Genomic DNA, 19,717 nt, shown 5'->3' with positions numbered 1-19,717 from the left:
TTCGCAAGCTTTAATTAAACAGTTCAGATCAGTAATATCAGAACAATATATAAGCCATAATGGTGGATGTTTTCTTAAGCACGCAGGCTAATTGCTTAATTTTCAACAGTTGCGTAGCTTCCAGAAGCTCCAGTTGAATTCAAATGAACCTGATAAAGAAGGATTTAGCATTTCAGAAGGCATTTTCCATGACATTTCCCAAGTCAGGGGATGAGAGCGGGAGAGGATGTACCAAACTGACTACAATTAACCTGGCACATGAATTAATTAATTCAATTTCACAAGAGACTATCAGGGCATAGGGAGATTATGATCACAAGCGTAGGAATGTCAGGAAAATTTTCAACATAACAGGGAGATATATAAGGACGTAGTTGAAGCAGCCGATAGTTACTCACAGGAACATAAAAGAACTTTCAAATCATTTGGCCTAAATCTCTGGGGGTGGGGGGCTGGGTGTGATAAAAATTGTGCTGGTTTAGCTTTGATTCAAATAAAAAAGGTACCAAAAGCCTTGCCTGTAAGTCACAGAAAGGTAGGTAGTTTTTTATTAATCATATATAACTGGATTCCTCTTTTACGTATTAAACAACTGATTCACCAAGTTTACTGGTGCTCCTTTTCTTATGTCTTACAAAAATAAACTTTACAAAATAAGACTTTATAAATTTTCATAATTTTCTATATTATTGGGTAATAAAACTTCATTTGGTAATGAAATATTTTGATACAAGCCCAGATAAGCAGGCATTCAAAAACACCATCGAGTTTCAGCTAATTTAAACCATAACATCCATATAAAATTAATTTTACTACTATTTTTAGAAGCATTTCTCATTATTATCATTTCCCATTTATAGATTTTGTCAATGTTTCTAATTACCTGAAATTCAAAAAAAAAAAGGTATCTATCCACCTTGGAGAAAAGGAAAGGAGGAAGGAGAGAAGGCAGAAGCACAACTGCACAGTTTTACCTTTAAAATTCTTTTTAGCAAAAAAAGTGTGTCAACCACTAAACATTTTCTGCCTTTTTTAAAAGTAGACATGAAACTGGTCTCACTATGACTCAATGCAGAGGAAAATTAAAAATACGCATCTTTTTTACGTGATAAATTGTCAGGGAAAATCCGTAAGACTTAATGAACCACCCACAACATTTCAAAATTAATCCCAGCACTAAAATGCCAACAAGAATTTAATCCATAAGTATTGTTTTTCTGTAAGCTCCCCACAAACAGATCCGTACAATAAACTGAAAAAGAAGAAACACACCAAAGTTTATAATGAGTTCTAAATGATTGACTGACCACAGAAAGAAGGCTGTGGATTTGTCCCACTGCATCCAACTACGTAACACAACAGATTTACAGAGAAGGCATCCTAAGGTGTCTTTTATGCCTTTATTAACTGTGCCCATTCATTAACACACTGTGATAAGGCATGACTTTTACTTCACAATGCTGTGCAGACTAAGAAACCTCTTACTCGATTTCATAACTGTAAAACCAAGCAGCTAATTACAGTCTAATGAGAACAATATGGGTCAGTTCAGGAAAGGAATGAAGATGCCTAAAGTTGGACATCGGTATTTTATTGATGTCCTTATTCATACTGGGATCTCAAAGGACTCTCTCAAATGCTAGTAATCCATAAAGCATTTATACCTGATAAACCCTTTAGGTTTTTTACTTTAGCTTCCTAAAGTGTCCACAGACTTATTTGTGAACATGAACAAAAATGTTACATTCTTCACTGGATTGAAGATTTCATCATTTGTCTCACATCTAATACAATCAGGGTACCTAAATCTGTGTTATCAGGTCTCACTATACATGTTCACAAAAAAAAAAAAAAAAAAAAAAAGGCACTGTCCACCAAGTGCAGTGGAGACCACTATTTCCTTCTGAAAGCACAGGAAATAAAATAAAAATCTCCTGGTAAAGACACCTCCCCAGTGGGGGCTACCTTGGCTGAATTCCCTTGTTTGCCTGGGGGAATTCAAACTTGTATCTCTTTCTCTAGAGAGTATCCAAATATCAGAAAAGAGCTGAAGATTCACTGAGGGAAAAAGAGGTTTCTGTATGTCTACGCCAACAAAATTATTAAATATTTACTTGTAAAAATGTTACTGAACAAATTATTGAAATAGTCCTTTGAATGAGGAGGTGATCTGAACATATTTAAGAGATCAGGCTAGTCAGGAAGATGTATCAAAAGAGATAGCAAAATGTTTCAGCTGTTAAGGCAGCACTTCTGGACACATGAAAGAATTTAAGGTGCTTAGGTAAATTTTATATAAAATGGCTGAGACAACTTTTTCATTTCTTTCTTTTTTAAATTGCCATACCAGAGCTGGGTGCTAACTTCACTCAGAGTGGAAGTAACCCATTTTGGATCTAAGCCTATGCTAAAAGAAACAGAACAAATCTATGTATTGCACATATATAAATAAATATTCACGTATACATACTATTATATACAGTATTATTTATGAAACAAAGCAGCAAACAGCAATTATAGATTGTTCAGAGAGGTCATCAGTCCCTCTGGGACTGTAACGTGTCATCTCACATGCTGCATATATTTTACAATTAAATTTTGGCTAATATGCCTTAGTCCAAAACACTTAACAGGGTTTTTTTAATGTTAATGCCATGAACAGATTACATACAAATAGCTCCATCAGTGCAAATAACTTGCTATTACTTTCTTATGTTTAAGAATAGCAGAAGCAGTTTTTATAACAGTGAAACAAGACAGACCAATCTGTTTTATTCCCAGATACAAGAACATTCCTGTTGCGACGTCTGACTAAGCAAATATAGACATATTTGCCCAGATCTTCAGTTTCAGCCAAATTCATCTTGTTAAAGAACCCATACCCAACCAATGTGTTGTGGTGGAAATTTTTCTGAAACTTATGGCATCCTTCAGTTTACAAGTAAACTACAAACACAAACAACTAGGATTTGCTCTGCCAACTCCCATTACTTTGAAGAAAATTCCTTCCCTCAAACAGCCCTTTAAGAACCAGGATAAAACAGAAATAATTAGGCCAAGAATTATCCTCATAATAATACTCTTGGAATAAGATAATAAAGAACAGTTACTCAAGGAACTCACTTACAATGTCTTACAGATACTATAAAACATAAGAATATAAAACTAAAACACCACTAGCTATATGGATATACAAAGTGGCAGCTGCAAAAGGTAATACCATATAGCACCTATTTTGCCTAAACTAAAAATCTGGAGAAAGAGAGAGAGACGATGCTCTTTATGGACGGACTGGAGTACGTGGGGAGGTAACATCTGAGGCAGGCAGGCTTAAGGGGAAACTGCAATGACTATCAATCCTTCTTCCAAACTTGTTAGCACCTCTGTCGCCACTGCATCTCTGCTCCTTAATTTTTTTCCTCCACTCTGGCAGCAGCCAAGAAGGCACCACTGGGTGAGTGAGTATGGGGTGGGGAGGAAGGCTGGAAATGAGCTACAGACCCCATATTTGGACTCTTCAGAGATTTCAACCACATCTAAATGCAACCTACTTGCAGCAGCTGCCAAACACTATTAAGGAACATGGTAATGGGGCAGACAAGAGGAGGGGTTTTTTGAGTTACAAGGTATAAATCTGCACTCAGTGGAAGAACTGAGGTAAGATCTAAAAGAAAGACTCTCCACAGAAGATTGTACTTCCCCCTTTCCCAGCTGCTAAAAGCTCCTGGGAAACTCCTTAATGGCTCTGACCAAGCATTCCAAGATGTTTTCCTATTTTTCCATCACAATACATTTTAAAAGCCAATTCTGTAGAAAATTCTTTAGCCTGGGCTTTTATTCTCCTTCTCCACCTCAGGAATCTGATCACTAGTTTACCCTTTCCAACATACCACAGGAAATCCTATGACAGAACAGTAAGCTCACATAAAAAGACACATACAAACAAATAACAATCATTGAACTAGAAAAAAAAGTTACTGAGGAATCTTGACTGCAAAGAGTTGAAAGTCACCAAGAGATTAAAGTCCTGGCAATAAATAAACTACAGTTTTCAGGATAAACTACATTTTTCAGGAGTTTCAAGGATGACACTGATCACATTGACTAAGGAATTCTCAACTGTGAAGAAACAAAAGTATTAAAATTAGTTTAGGATTTTTATAGGTATTAAAAATCTCACTTTATTCACAGTTAACAAAGTAGTCTGGAATTTAATTCTCCTGTTACTGCACAGAATACTACAAAACTGACAATAAAGCGACCACTATTTTCCATAAAGCTATCATGACCGTATGCACATTTCTTTGCAGTTACCCCATGTATCTCACATATATGTGATGAGAACCTTTTTACCTTACTAACACCACTAAAGAATGTATATACCTTACTTCTCTTTCTACTCTACACCAATAGCATAAAGCAGAGCTCTTACTTTCCACTCTTCAATTTCTTTTGAATCCCAGATTCCCAGAATATGTGGGACTCCAAGGAAAAACAAATGGAGGTCAGTCTAATGCTTAATATGCTTTAAAAAACCCTCCAATTACTATGATAACAGCTCTGTTTCTTCTCAAACAGGTAAGTACTTTACACTAACTTAGTGCTAGTTCATAGAGGGTGAATCTCTAAATCTCAGGAAAAACAGGAATTGAAGGTTTCCAAGGTTTCCAAGTAGCGGCTATGACTATGCTTGGCAAAATAACAGACAATTTCAGGTGTCTTCTAATTTTCTATCAAACATATATAGACCAATACTCAGCTAAAAATACAGGGCCTGCTCAGGTCTCTGATCTTCTCATTATGGCTACAACAGGCTATGGAGGTGCTTTAAAATACCTGATTCTGTCCAAACAGCAGAACGACTTCTAACACCTTGTATGCCAGAGAGAAAGAGGTTGAACTCCATCTGCATTGCCAGGTTAGTAGGCTGTAAAATCTGCCTTAAAAGATCTATCATGGCTAACTGAAAGCATAGGATCACCTCTATGAATTCCAGTGTCTTTGCAGAGAACAGAAACCTGTCCTTCCACAATCCACAGCAAATGTACTATGTTCTGCTCATCCTACACTACATATTGAATAGGACTGATCTCAGGTGACTGGTCGTATACGACAATGTTGCTTTCTACTTTCTGAAAATTGGTGATGTCACAAAATTTCCCACAATTTATCTGCTTTGTAGTGAAAATCTGCATTGCTGGGAGCTGAAGAATCATGCACATGAGGCCCATAAGGATCATAAGCAAGAACACACAGGAAACTATAAGCAAACAATCTGACACAGTCAGCAATTTTCACTGGCCTCTTACTTCTTACAAGATATGAAGCATTCCTACAACTATTGGATCCCCCACACCAATTAAGCTTTTTTCTCCCCTGTGGTAAGCAGAAGTTAATATTCCTTAAACCATGCATTTCAGGCTGCAGTGTCTCTAACCATGAATGTGATTATAGGTAAGGCAAGCCAGCTGCAGGAACTCAACCCTCGTTCCTCCATCTCACAGAGCACAACTGACACATGGGGCAGGGGGGAGAAGTGGGGAACTAGTGAAAAAAGGACATAGTATACTGTATCTGACTTCTTCCTTTCTCCTACTGCAGTTAAGCTATGCAATTTTATCATCTGCTCTTCTGCTTTACTGATGGTACACAGAAACGCAAGATCAAGAAAAAGTCCAAGTATGCATATGGTGAAGATTTATGCATTTATACGTATGTTCTGTGCCAATATAGATCCAACTGTACATGGTATCAACATCAAAACTCAGTATATCCTGATACTGAGAATACACAAAGCATCATTTCTCAGTGAAAAATAGGATATACACAAGTGAAGCAAATTTTGCATCCTTTATTTTATTAAAAAGGAGACTATGCAGAGGTTTTAACTATACTATGTAATATTTTAACTCCTACCATATTTAGACATTTGAAGAGAATAAATAATTTAGTCAGAAGAAACTGACAGTTCTTGACTCAAGATCTACCCTAACACCAAACTGCAATAGAAGAGGTCTAATTGCCTCCTGTATTTTCTTAGCTGGTGTAAATGCAACATGTAGTTCTGCTGGATGACATGTAGAAGGAAGAGAAGCTCTATCACTCCACATTCTTTCTCCTCACAAGATGCAAAAAAGCAATTTATTATTAGTCTCTTGACTAAGAGTTGCCATTGTGGATGGGTCAGGACAGGGAGGGGTAGAATAATAACTCCTTTTATTCCTCCCCACCACATTGGCCACATAAATGGGAACAAGACGTGATCTAGTGTTTGGAATTAATCTCCACCCATAAATTCTTTTAAAATACCACATTTCTTTGGTCTTTTTCTTCTTTTAAATTTGTAGAAAATATTTCAACATAAGCCACTGTTTTCATCATCCTGAAAAGCAGAATGTAAGGGGAAGGGGGGGGAGAAATTGTTCATTCCAGCAGACTTCCACAAAATATGGTTTTCATTTATTAAAGAGAACATTTCAGAGATAATGGAAAGAGAATTATGTTGAAATGTAATTTGCAATTAATTACTTCTTAAAGTATGTTTGTCCGATCACCAAATGGTGCCAAAAATGTAGAGTATGAGTAGCTTTAATCTACTGACAGTAAAAGCTCTGTGTTATTTTTGTTTGTGGGTAGGTCTCCTTAATTGATTATTTCTTTTTAAACAATTTATATTGATCTGGTATCTGAAAAATGAGCTGTTGAAAATGGGATAATGCTATGACAACAATCACACACATTAATGCTAGTACATTAGTGACAATTACATGATCAGCTGTAAAAAGCAATGCTAAAGCATCCCCAGTAAAAGTCCAAGGTTTAAAGATTCATTGATTCTGACAATGTTTCAAAACCTGACTTACACCAAAATATGTGGAAAAAAAGCAGAGACCATGTAGAGAGGGTTAATAAGCTAGAAAATATGAATTACACGAGAATGCATAAGTTTTTGGTGCTTAAAATGTATTTCTAATGTTCATACGATGGAAATTCAAATTAAATTTGGAAATCCTCATGGAGATTGTCTTTGTGCAGCAGGGCAAAGTTTGGTTTTAATTGAAAGTCCTTAGCATTTTCTGATCTAAGCATTTGATTTAATACATTCTTTTACATAATTGATTTTGAAAGTTCTGGTAACCAAATAAAATTATTTCTTAGATAAAGCAGCATCCAAATTCTCATCTGCTGAGATGAAAGTTTACAGAAAAAAAAAAAAGGTAAAAAAAATCACATGCTCTCACAGGCTGCTCCTACCAAATACTCCATATGGCCAAATAATATTCGGATATTATCAATGCTACAGACATATATAACTGCCAAAATTTTCCCTCAGCTAGCATGTCACTTCCAAGAAGTAAACTCAACAAAACATCTGAAATGGAAATGGGAAGACTCAATTTTTATGCAATAACTAGATTTTTAAGCATAACCTTGTACTACATTCTCATGTTATTAAAATAAATCAATGCTAATTACTAAAATAAATCTGGAATGTATTCACCAACCACTGCAGTCTCATCCCAGTCTTATATCTGGGTAGGAAAAAAAAAAAATCTTTACTACCAGCAGGTTTTCTTTAGTACATGATTATACACGTGTGCAAGTTTGTCTATCCATAAGTACTACACACATAAATACATATATTTAATAGATCAATTTACTAAATATGCTATATTTACTATACAAAGGTGGAGATTTTTTAAGAAGAAAGAGTGTTAAGGTACATACTTTTAGAAGGATCTTCTAGCAGATTATCACCCAGGCTCTATTTTACATGTATTACCAATAAAAAATGTTAGAAAAAATATCCATAAATTATTACGTACTAAACAAAGTGAAGAGCAGGTAGCTAGCATTCTGTCCCAGCAGAATTGCTCATCTGAAAATTACAATTACTACAGAAATTAGGAAAAATGGGCTAGGTAGCATGCTTCAGACTAAAACCAAATAAAATAGCAAAATGAATGAATCCCTGAAAAAAGTCACTTATGACAAGAAGTTCCGGTTGAATCAAAAAAATTATCTGCTTGTGAAGACTGTGCAAAAAAACTACTTACAGACACACGTTGCTGAATTGTCATTTTCACGTGGCTAAATTTAAGAAGAATCATTTTTCTATACACATTCTGTAACAATAGCATTCTCGCATATTTTAACTGTAATGATCTTCTCTGTCCATTGCAAACTTTTGTGAAGGTTACTGCAGCTACATTTATTAAAAATGAATTATTTCTTTTAGTAAGAAAAATAATATGTGAGGATGTCATGTGAACAGTCATCGTTCATCCCTCCCCCTTTAAAAGCTTTGAAGCATACAAACTGACAAACTTTCATAACTGTTTCAATTCATGACTGAGCTGTTTGCTGAGATTTAACACAATCTGAGCCTGATTACCTGGATCTCTCACTTGCAATAGTCACGTATACCAATAGAAGAAGATTTAAAATGTCCATACCACTTGGCAACAATTTACATCCACTTTGCACTGAGTAAATTTACAGTTTTTAGAAAAGTGGAGCTGTGCTAATTGAACTAAGTTTGAGTTTGCCCTCACCAGAATTTAAAAGTATAGCTTAGAAAGTGATAAAAAGATATGAGCAGTGTCACGTGCTCAGTTATACATGCTTACAGGCCGATGCTAGCAATAGCAACTGTATTGCATAAGAGGACTTCAAGCTATTTTAATTTGTTGAGTAATTCCTGCAATAAATTATGATTTAAAATGGTTTTTTATACATTTTGTTTCTCAATGCAGTTTCATAAATATTATCCAGATGCCACCAAGTAGGTGAATCAATTGTAACTGCAGTCATCGTTATAAAACCAAACCACAATAGAATATATTGTTCTTCAGAATGAAAGCCAAGGGGAAAAAAAAAAGTCATAATTAAATACTCTGGGTACAGCACTTTAAACTGTCTTTCCTAATTCAGCCTGACTAAACGTACAGTAAGTTAAATGTCTTTAGAGATATAAACTAGAAATTAACGAAAATTAGGTTGTTCTAAAGCCCTGTCATTGCCCACAATTTCTAGATAATACCCTTTGTAGGCAAACAAAATAGACCTGCCCTGTGTCTGACGAGGTAACATAAACACCTGTAGAACCATTTACAAGCACCACATAGTCCTTTATTACCCAACTGTTACAAATAGGATGTAAACCAAAAAACACTGTTGAGACAAGGGGAGTCAAAAGAATCTCAGTAGACATAATAAAGGGGGGTGAAAGATGATGTTTAGTGCCTACATTGTTGAAATTAGCTGAGGTAGAGACAGTCCTTGATAAGAAGAGCTGGTCCCAAGAACCAGCCAATGAGGTAGAGACAGTCCTTGATAAGAAGCAGGAGCAGGCCCCAAGAGCCAGCTAAGACTGGTCTTGCGGCTTGGGTGAATACCAAGAAATCACTGAGCCTGTGCAAGGAAAGAGGTTACTAGCGGTGACGAAGAGGAGTCATCTATCTTCATCTCTGCGACCACCAGACAACCACCATAAAGAGGCACTGCGCAGGCGCAGCTGAGAGAAGACTATGGAAATGACCTCTCGGAGCTAATTTTAATATGGAGCAGGGATAGGTCATGCATATGTATAGGCGTATTGTGAATATGTAATACCTGACTGTATAAACTTGAGGCGAACTGCCGAGTCGGGCGCACATGACTTTGGTGGGACTACCCCCCGTGCTGCCCAGCGCTGAATGAACATACCTACTTTACAATCTCACTGATTGTGAAGTCTGTTTTCCACACGTCACTACAGCACCAACATGGCACTTGTTTGATGGCTTCAGAATTTTCACTGGTTTAAATTAAACAAAATTTCAAAATTAAACACTGTTCTCTTAAGAAAATGTCTTTATTTGGTTTTGTTTTGCAGAGTCCAAATACCCATTAGCCAAATACCTCTCCCCTGCTATTTCTTTTGCAATACTAATTCAGACATGTAGTGATTAAATGAAAGCACAGGATAATACAATTAAAATTACAATCTTTTAAAAACACAGAAAGGTACTTCTCCATTGATGTTAAAAGCATCTTAGTAGTTCAATATTACGAAATCTATCACTGATGACTAGCAGAATAGTTGTAACTCCTAATTTTGCATAAACATTGCACCATTGTATGTATACTTGTGCCAAAATGCATCAATTTTAAATATTCATTAATGGCAATATAAAAATCAAGAAATATACTAAATGTATCCTTTCTGAAGGGATTTATTTCTGTGTTTATTTCACTTTTAGAAAAGAATAACTTAGCTGGTATTTTAAATTAATATGAAAATACGAGGATAGCTTTTTTCATACTTTATAACTCAGTACCATAATTGGTACCATATTTATACTGTTTTCATGTTGTTAGAAGAGCTGGAATGTTGTCAGAATAGTCTGTCACTCTTCAAATAAAATATGTTAAAAGTAAAACAGACACCAGTGTGACCCTCCACTTTTTTTTTTGTGGGGGTTTGGGGTTTTTTTTCCCTTTAAAAATGGTGTAGCTTTAAGCAGCATATTCTTTGAAACAGAATGGTCCCTCTGGCCTGAATATCAAGACAGCTTAAAATTCTCTATCAACTTCTATCTAAATACTGATAGTGGTACCCTAATAAACAAAAATATAAACTCTTTTTTCCTTTAAAATTCTTTGAAACAGTATCTACTATGCATCAGAACTGGAAAATAGTCCTGGAGTTAGCCTTCTGACAAACTATGAGAATTGAACAGGTAACATATAAATGAAAGCAGCATGAGGCTCATAAAGCTTAAACATAAGGTACTGTGCAATGCAAAAAAGTAGAGAACAACAGGATAAAAATGGGATCTTAAGGCAGAGAGGGGAAGTATCAAAAGGGAAGGAAGATATCAAGAAAGGAGAGGTGTTAGCACAGACTGAGGAAAGGAGACAGAGGGTCCACTAAAGATCATAAAAAATGTCCAAAACTGAACAGTTTTGCAGCAGAAATTGACTATCTCAAACATTTTACACCTCTGTGCCCTCAACACTTTCCACAGAAAGCAGGCTTACAGCCAGACTGCCAGCATCTCTGCCTGGCAGGCTTCCCAACTCTCTAGGTATCCAGGAAGCTGTTTCCCTAGAAATTCTGCGCACAGAGCCAGAAAACCAGTATGCCCTGTGTCTGAAGGGTAGAGTTTTCTGCTGGTGATACTCACAAGTTGCTAGATTTTTCTCTTTTGAAGCTAGAAAGATACAAGATCCTTTCTTAGTCCTCAGTTTCTTAGATGTGAGGGACATGCTTCTCCTACGTAATAGATATGCTATAATTCTCTACCCTACTATAAATTTGTTCACTAACCCCTCTATAAATTAGTTCCAATTTGAGTTCACTTTGTCCTATCATGTGGTCAAAGGCAGAAGGATGTGGTTTATGCAGTACCTTTTTATAGAAGAGTAAATCCTCCTATCTGTAGTAGAAATACTTCACTTTATATAGTATAATAAGGCAAGGTCTTTACGGTAAATTAGTATCTTCTGTCAGATCAAAGAATGTAGCTGAGGGAAACAGCACAAAAATCCTTCTTTCAATCCATTATTTCTGTGTGCTTGAAATTTTAACTAGTTTTCCACTTACCTCAGTGGGCCTAAGACACTACCTTTTCTTACAAGTCTTGTCTTGTTCTTAGACCACCATGGCCACAGGAATACCATTACACTGTCCCTGTAATATATTCCTCTTCTTCATGACCAAATCACAATGATGCTTTGCAATCATCTTGTGATCAACTACCACACACAAAAATTTATCTAACAATGCCACTAGTCCCAGGGTACACCACACTGTACTCTGCACTAGTGCATTTAATTCCATTTCCATTTACTGTACTCCATAACATCATCAAGCTTTTCCAGTATAATATTCAGATTTTTCTCCATTTTAGCAACAATTTGCAAATTTGGTTTAGTGAGTTGATTCTATCAGTATTCATCTACTTCTTTTGACAAGGTTATTAGCAAAAATACTAACAAGATTATTCTCAAGACTGGACCTAGATACACTGCTTTAATCTGAATACCTTCTCTTTCAGGACCCATTGCAGTCACTCTGTTAGTTTACTAAAAAGTAATGTTGGTCATCTGAAGAAAACTGAGCCCTTCTGTGAACAGACAGTACTTCTCTGAGTAACTCACCTCCAAAAGCTCAACTGGCCTTTGACCCCAAAAAGTGAGGGGTTCCTACAAAACTAATCCTTTCACTCTCTTGACTTTTCAATTGTTCTCATGTTCTGGCTGCCTCTTCCCAGAACAGAAGAGCAGGGGCTTTTTAACACCTCTGTGCTACAAAGGAAGAATAACTAGGTCATTAGAAAAACTAGTTCATTTCGTTAGTCCTTCCCTAGCTTTTTTTTTTCATTGCATTTTTATACCTGGTTTTAGGCTACTGCAGCTTCTCAGGAGTAGCGTCTTGGGTTGATGATCAGCTCTTTAACCATTTCTCTTGTAATTGCTGTGAAGTCACAATTGCTTAAAGCACATTATAAGCCTTATTCAAATCATAAAATCTGCAATTTTAAGCCTGCTACATATATATATTATTATATGGTTATAGCAACAGTACTTAATATTTTTTTCTGAGATGTGTTATTGTCATTTCAGAATAATACAAACCATTATGAGATCTCACTAGTAATTAGAAATTTCTGTGACAAATATGGAATAAGTTAATTACTTGCTTTTAACTTATTTTTCATATTCCTCTTAATTAACGTTAGCAAAATTATGTACTGTGAATGACAAAAATGAAATTCACCCAGTGAAAAAGTCTTCTAGCAGAAAAAGAGTGCACTTTGCTCTCAGCTTTAAATATTTGTCTACTATCTGACAGACTAGCCACATGCAGTATTTATTTATAAGTGACATCTCAATGGAAGCCTACAAAATAAAAGATACTGCTCCTAGGCATAACAAAAGGGAAAAAAATTCAAATTAAGATTACTTACTTGATTAAGTATATCTTGTTTCTGTAATGCATGCAAAGAAAAAAAGAACACACATATGTTAGTGCTCTGTTTTTATAATAGAACTATTTTTTGTTGAAAGGTTAGTGATGTAGTTGAACAAGTTTAAGACATTAGATAGAGTATCCCATTTTCTTGCATTAGCACATATGTCAAGAAAATGTTTCTAAGTCAGCATTCTAGTCTTGATTAGAGCATGCAAGCAATTTATTTTTAACCATGCAATGACAGATAACCAAGGGAAAAAAAAAAGTAAACAGTGTTTGTCTTTCATCCCTGTGTGCTTTAAAAAACATAAAAAATTACTTGTTGCTAAGAATAGTTGTTAATGGAACAACTTAATCAGAAGTGAATATAATCATAAATTCCATAAATACATTAACAACAAAAGGAGGGCTAAAGAGACTCTCCATCCTTTATTGGATGTGGGGGGAAACAATGACAAAGGATGAGGAAAAGGCCGAGGTACTGAATGCCTTCTTTGCCTCAGTTTTTAACAAGACGACCAATTGTTCTCAGGGTACCCAGCCCCCTGAGCTGGAACACAGGGATGGGGAGCACAATGAAGCCCCCATAATCCAAGCAGAAATGGTTAGTGAGCTGTTACACCACTTAGACGCACACAAGTCTATGAGGCCAGGTGGGATCCATCCAAGGGTACTGAGGGAGCTGGTGGAATTGCTCACCAAGCCACTTTCCATCATTTACCAACAGTCCTGGCTAACCTGGAGGTTAGCAAATGTGACGCCCATCTACAAGAAGGGCCAGAAGGAGGATCTGGGGAACTACAGGCCTGTCAGTCTGACCTCGGTTCTGGGGAAGGTTATGGAGCAGATCACCTTAAGTGCCATCATGCCGCACATACAGGACAAGCAGGGGATCAGGCCCAGTCAGCATGGGTTTATGAAAGGCAGGTCCTGCCTGACCAACCTGATCTCCTTCTGTGACCAGGTGACCCACTTAGTGGATGAGGGAAAGGCTGTGGATGTTGTTTACCTGCACTTCAGTAAAGCCTTTGACACCGTTTCCCACAGCATTCTCCTGGAGAAACTGGCTGCTTGGACATGCATATACTTTGCTGGGTAAAACACCGGCTGGATGGCCGGGCCCAAAGAGTTGTGGTGAATGGAATTAAATCCAGTTGGTGGCCAGTGACAAGCAATGTTCCCCAGGGCTCAGTACGGGGGCCAGCTCTGTTTAATATCTTTATCAATGATCTGGACGAGGGGATCAAGTGCACCCTCAGTAAGTTTGCAGACGACACCAAGGTGGGCAGAAGTGTTGCTCTGCTTGAGGGCAGGAAGGCTCTACAGAGGGATGTGGACAGGCTGGATCGATGGGCCGAGGCCAGTTGCATGAGGTTCAACAAGGCTGAGTGCCAGGTCCTGCACTTGGGTCACAACAACCCCATGCAGTGCTACAGGCTTGGGGAGAAAGGCAGAAAAGGACATGGGGGTGTTGGTTGACAGCCGGCTGAATATGAGCCAGCAGTGTGCCCAGGTGGCCAAGAAAGCCAACGGCATCCTAGCCTGCATCAGAAATAGTGCGGCCAGCAGGAGCAGGGAAGTGACTGTCCCACTGTACTCAGCACTGGTGAGGCCCCACCTCGAATCCTGTGTTCAGTTTTGGGCCCTTCTCTACAAGAAAGGCACTGAGGTGCTGGAGTGTGTCCAAAGAAGGGCAACGAAGCTGGTGAAGGGTCTAGAGTACAAGTCTTATGAGGAGCAGCTGAGGGAACTGGGGTTGTTTGGAGAAAAGGAGGCCGAGGGGAGACCTTATTGCTCTCTACAACTACCTGAAAGGAGGTTGTAGCAAGGTGGGTGCCAGTCTCTTTCCCCAAGTAGCAAGCCATAAGATGAGGAAATGGCCTCAAGTTGTGGCAGGGGAGGTTTAGATTGGATATTAGGAAACATTTCTTTACTGAAAGGGTTGTGAGGTATTGGAACAGGCTGCCCAGGGAAGTGGTTGAGTCACCATCCCTAGAGGTATTTAAAAGATGCGTAGATGTGGTCCTTAGGAACATGGTTTAGTTGTGGACTCGGCAGTGTTAGGTTTATGGTTGGATATGATGATATTAAGGGTCTATTCCCACCTAAATGACTCTATGATTCTATAAAAACTAGCAAGCACTGTTGCAAAAGTCATCATTATATGTTGCTTTAGTTTCTAATAATTTTTACTCCTTTTAATAAAGGTGCCATATTAATTTTCTACTTTAATCACAAACTGCTACCACTACTTCCCAGTAAGAGGTACTACCTTAAACTTATAAATACAGTTGTATTCCCTGCATAAATTACATTGATTGTGCCAGACTTTTGCTAAACTAGTTACCAGACTTATCTTTGATGCATCCACAGAGTTAAGTTAGAAAAATCCTAAAGCCTCCGGAAATCAGAATGACCCTGGAGAAAGCTTCTTAGAAGTATCTGCACTACTTTCAAAAATGCAAAAATCCTTTGGAGCAGGTAGATGACTGCAACCTGACTGCACACATTCTGCCAAACTCAGGGCTTCACCTCTCTGGGCAGATCAGATCATGGAATGTACCTTGTGTCATGCACTCATTGTCATAACCTTCCTGGAAATTTTTGTTTTCCTGGTCTTTCTCCATATGCACATTTATTCTTTTTACCCACATCCAAACTGTGGAACTCTGGAGCACTGCTCTGCTCCACATGCAGACCCAAACTGCACCCTGAATACCTGTCTGACTGCGACCCCCAACGCACCTTCCACTCTCACCCCTCATGCACCAATTAACCATAAGAGCTCTAGATGGTAAGTAGGTAAGCAGGTAAACAAAAAATTATGATGCACTCCAACAGATTCCTCAAAAAGGATGACAACGCTAGGACTCCAAGCACACAATGATGTGTACTTACTGTACACTTAGATACAGTCTTTAGCTCCACCTGCTTCCCTCATTCTTGCTAGCCTATTCAGTGTTCCCCTCCAAGTGAAATGGCTGAAATTAATTAATTTAAATAAATCTTAAACGATGGAAAGAATATTTATAAGTCACAGCTTTCCAGGAGGCTGATCTTAACCTACCTATGTGTCTTGCATCAGGTATATAATCTATTCTTAATTACATATTTGACAGTAACTTAGAGAAGGTGGACGGACAGAGGTTCAGTAGCATTTGTAGAAGTTTCAGTCATCTCCCTTATATTGAAAGCAGAGAGTAAAAGCTCCATAAATAAACTCCCTATACTGGATGATGTTCTGATAATCAGATACATCATTTCCACTAAGCCCAAAACCCACTCACTCGACAAGATAAAAGATAATGGAAAAACAAACCAGATGACTTCAGGTAAAAAGCTTTGAATACCAATAGCTTTTCTTTTGCTATTTGTGTCCCATTAAATCAGCTTGTGATAAAAAACTCCAATACAGAAGTAATGCAGTGGAATAAATTCCTGAACCCTTTAAGCAGGGAGAAGCTTGAAACAGGAAGTTCTTAAGGCTTTTTCTTAAGTACATAGATTTATCACACTGCTAAGTCTGACATAGCTCTATGCCACAGGTTTATTGGTAAAAAACTGGCACCACCTTTTGGCAGAATATTGACAAGACTTGAAAAATACTTGGAGTGCTTATAAGATAACGATCTAGGAAATAGCTAAAATGGAAACATGATGGTATCCTCTACAAAACACAATAACAAAAAGGAAGTGCTGTCTACAACATGTGGAAATAAAAAGCTGCACTATGACTGATTTCAGCTGGATCAGTCAATTTTTGTCATCTCATTTACAGATAACAATGACTTAATTTATATTTGTACATCCAACTCATGGAGTCCTCATCTGACCAGATACAATCAACTTGTAAATCATTCTATAAAGAGTTTATCCACATAGCAGGTTGAATACATGCCAGAAATAGACACACCTGTGCAAAGGCAGTTCTGTCTGACTTGGAATTTTCACTCAACTGCAGAGGAAATTTCAGCCACTTTCCTTCCAGTTCAGCAGCCTATGGCGTTAAACTTGAGCTAATAAATCCTACTAGATTCAAAGTAGCTTTGCTGCTAGCTGTGTTTTCCTTATGTTGCACTCCCTGAAGCCTAAGTGCTAGGCAGCAAAGTACAAAAGCTGTCAGGGTCAGCCTGTGTCCAACATTGACCCAGTAGCAGTGTATAGCTTGATCCCTGCTGAAGACACTGAAGCAACTACAGGGTGTGTGACTTGCATTCACTCCTCCCCTTCCATCCTCCTCACTGGCTTGGCTGATTTGCTGCTCTGTAACCCCTAGATGTTTCAGTACATTGGTGGGATTCTGCAAACAAGTCACTATGAAATGAAGAACTCTGGGAAACACCATACAGAGTCAAAGACTCAGCTCAGGACCAACCGTGTTTATTAATTCCAGCTTTGTACAAATTCTGCAAACTGACCTGGCTTCAGTCAGAGCAGTTGTCCCAGGTGCCCATACTGATCACTTTTTGCCATGACTCAACCTCCACATATTCCCAAATTGGAGGAATGACTTTGTTAAGAGACCAATCTCACAACTTTAAATACTGATTTGTTTATACACCAACACTGATAACTTGATAATGTGTTACCTACGTGGCAACATGTTATTTAAATATGCATAAGATGCACAATTATTTTGTACTTTAAAAGGTTACACTTCACAAAACTGAAAAAGTTGCATGATGACTGAAAATAAGTGAAGAATTTCAAGAAAAAATGTGAATAATAAATTAAAAATACTTTATCACATACACTAAGAACAAAAAGAAAACTGCAGAAGTTAAAAGTTAAAAAAAAAAGAGCAAGCACTGAGTTTTTAAATGAATGGTTCACACTTTTCTAAAAAAAAAAACAAAAACAAAAACATGTCTACATTTAACAAAAATCAATTAAGGGAGGTCCTACAGCCTATGTTACATTGGAGAATAAATTAGATGTTCACAGCATTCCCATCCTTTTATAATCCATGATTCTATTTAACTAAAATAATGGAGATTTAAGATGATCATTTACAAGATCAACTTACACTATTTTACTGAATTATGAAATATTTTCCCCAGAAACTAAAATGACCAGCACTATGCTTTGCAAAGTTCAGTGTCAAGTCAAATAATTTTTCAATACTTAAAGAGTTACAACTACCTTACTTTACAATAATACTTGTCTTTTACATCCTGAAATGTAAGATCAAGTAGTTTTCATAATGGTTGGCAAATTTTTCTATCCTGAATTCTACGTAATGCAAGCACAGTTAGAAACATTACTATTGGAAACATTACTGAAAAAGGTTTTTATTTAGCTGTATTTTGAATCACACTATTAGGATGTGCTAAGCAGATACAAATTACAATTGAGGATAACAAAAGAAAACAATCTAGCTTTTTCTACAGCCAAACCAGAATATTTTGTCTAGTAGTGAATCTGCAATGACAATGTACACACACTTTTTTTTTCCCCAGCTGAATTCTTTGTTTTCTAACATCAGAAGAAAGTTCTCCTTTAATAATGGGGATCCCACTACCAGAAACAACACAAGAGAAACAGAATTTAAAAATAAATCTTAACTCAACATATTTTACTTTTCTAACTTTTGACATTATGCTTAACATTTCCAATCTTTAAAAATAATTGGGAAGCACGTTAACCTTACTATAAGATGGGGGGTTTTGTGTCTGTCTGTTTAATTCTTAGAAATGAAAATGTGTTTTTATGTAAATTATTAAGCAGGTCTGTCTAATGTGATGTTTATAAACTTTTAGGCCTTCAAAATATTCATATTTTTGCTTTCCAAACAGTTTCAAATACCCCAAACAGCTGATCTACAAATAATCTTCTATTTCAAATGCTTAGATTTGTTACAACATTTGTAAATATTTCTCCCCAACATTTCTGGCCATTGAAGAAAGAGGAAGAATTACCCCTTCAGGATTATATTTTGCTAACACACCACTGCCATGGAATTCTTCTAAGACATCCTTAATTTTCTTGGTGGAATCTGGATGAAGAATAAAGAGAGAGAAAATGAAAATACAGAAAACTGATTTACAAAATATGAACTGTAAGTAAAGAAACAACCACCAAACTGCTAAGAGCTTTTCTAAATGCACATTAGTAATTTTCTCTAGCTGTATGACAGCTGTGGGCACAAACAAAATGAGAACATACTATACCCTCTCACCAAATACTGTAAAAATCAGCAAGTAAACACAAAACACTAGGAAACAAACACTCTCTGACCCAATCCTTAAGTATTGTTAAGTAGCACATTTCTGAAGGAGTTGTTTGCAAGGACTATTTCAAGCCACTTTTCTTGCCCTTGAAACCCAAGTCATCTACGGAACATGGTCATTCCCAGCAGCGCTACTCAATCTCATCTAGCATGCCTGCCAGTGAGTAGAGGAACTGTCAGAGGCGCCAGAGAATATCAAGATAAAGGGGAAACTTGAAGGAAAAAAAATATTTTTCTGCACTCACGTCACAGAAAACAAATGTTGCTATTGAAACCTTTATTTTTTGAGACCTCTAAGATATTCTAACCACTGTCAACTAAAGTAACTTTAGGACAACTTTTGTCTAACAGAGCTGTGCAAAATCCCTGCAGTTCAGAAGCAGGGATATAGGTCTAACCTTTTCAATTTGTTTTTAATTGTCTACATGCAGATAACAAAACAGTTATTTCAGTAAGTAGCCACTACATAAAACCCTTAAACTCAGATTCACATAGAATACATCATGCACATAACCATCTTTTCCACC

At 37.0% G+C, this 19,717-nt stretch overlaps 1 protein-coding gene across 6 annotated transcripts in view; it reads right to left on the bottom strand.

The window, feature by feature from the left end:
* Positions 1-19,717, bottom strand: part of DGKB (diacylglycerol kinase beta) — a 366,387-nt gene that overhangs the window by 275,294 nt on the left and 71,376 nt on the right. For 4 of the 6 annotated variants that reach the window (XM_069774198.1, XM_069774191.1, XM_069774183.1 and 1 more), the window contains exons 3-4: positions 18,880-18,956; positions 12,957-12,977 (exon numbers count right to left, since the gene is read on the bottom strand). In XM_069774198.1, the coding sequence (XP_069630299.1) occupies positions 12,957-12,977; positions 18,880-18,956 (98 nt within the window). The remainder of the gene's footprint in view (positions 1-12,956; positions 12,978-18,879; positions 18,957-19,717) is intronic. The other 2 variants (XM_069774207.1, XM_069774219.1) reach the window with 1 other exon arrangement.

The sequence above is a fragment of the Haliaeetus albicilla genome, chromosome 2, assembly GCF_947461875.1.
Source record: "Haliaeetus albicilla chromosome 2, bHalAlb1.1, whole genome shotgun sequence".
In the NCBI taxonomy this organism is placed as follows: domain Eukaryota; kingdom Metazoa; phylum Chordata; class Aves; order Accipitriformes; family Accipitridae; genus Haliaeetus; species Haliaeetus albicilla.
This window is presented reverse-complemented; position numbering and strand designations above follow the sequence as displayed.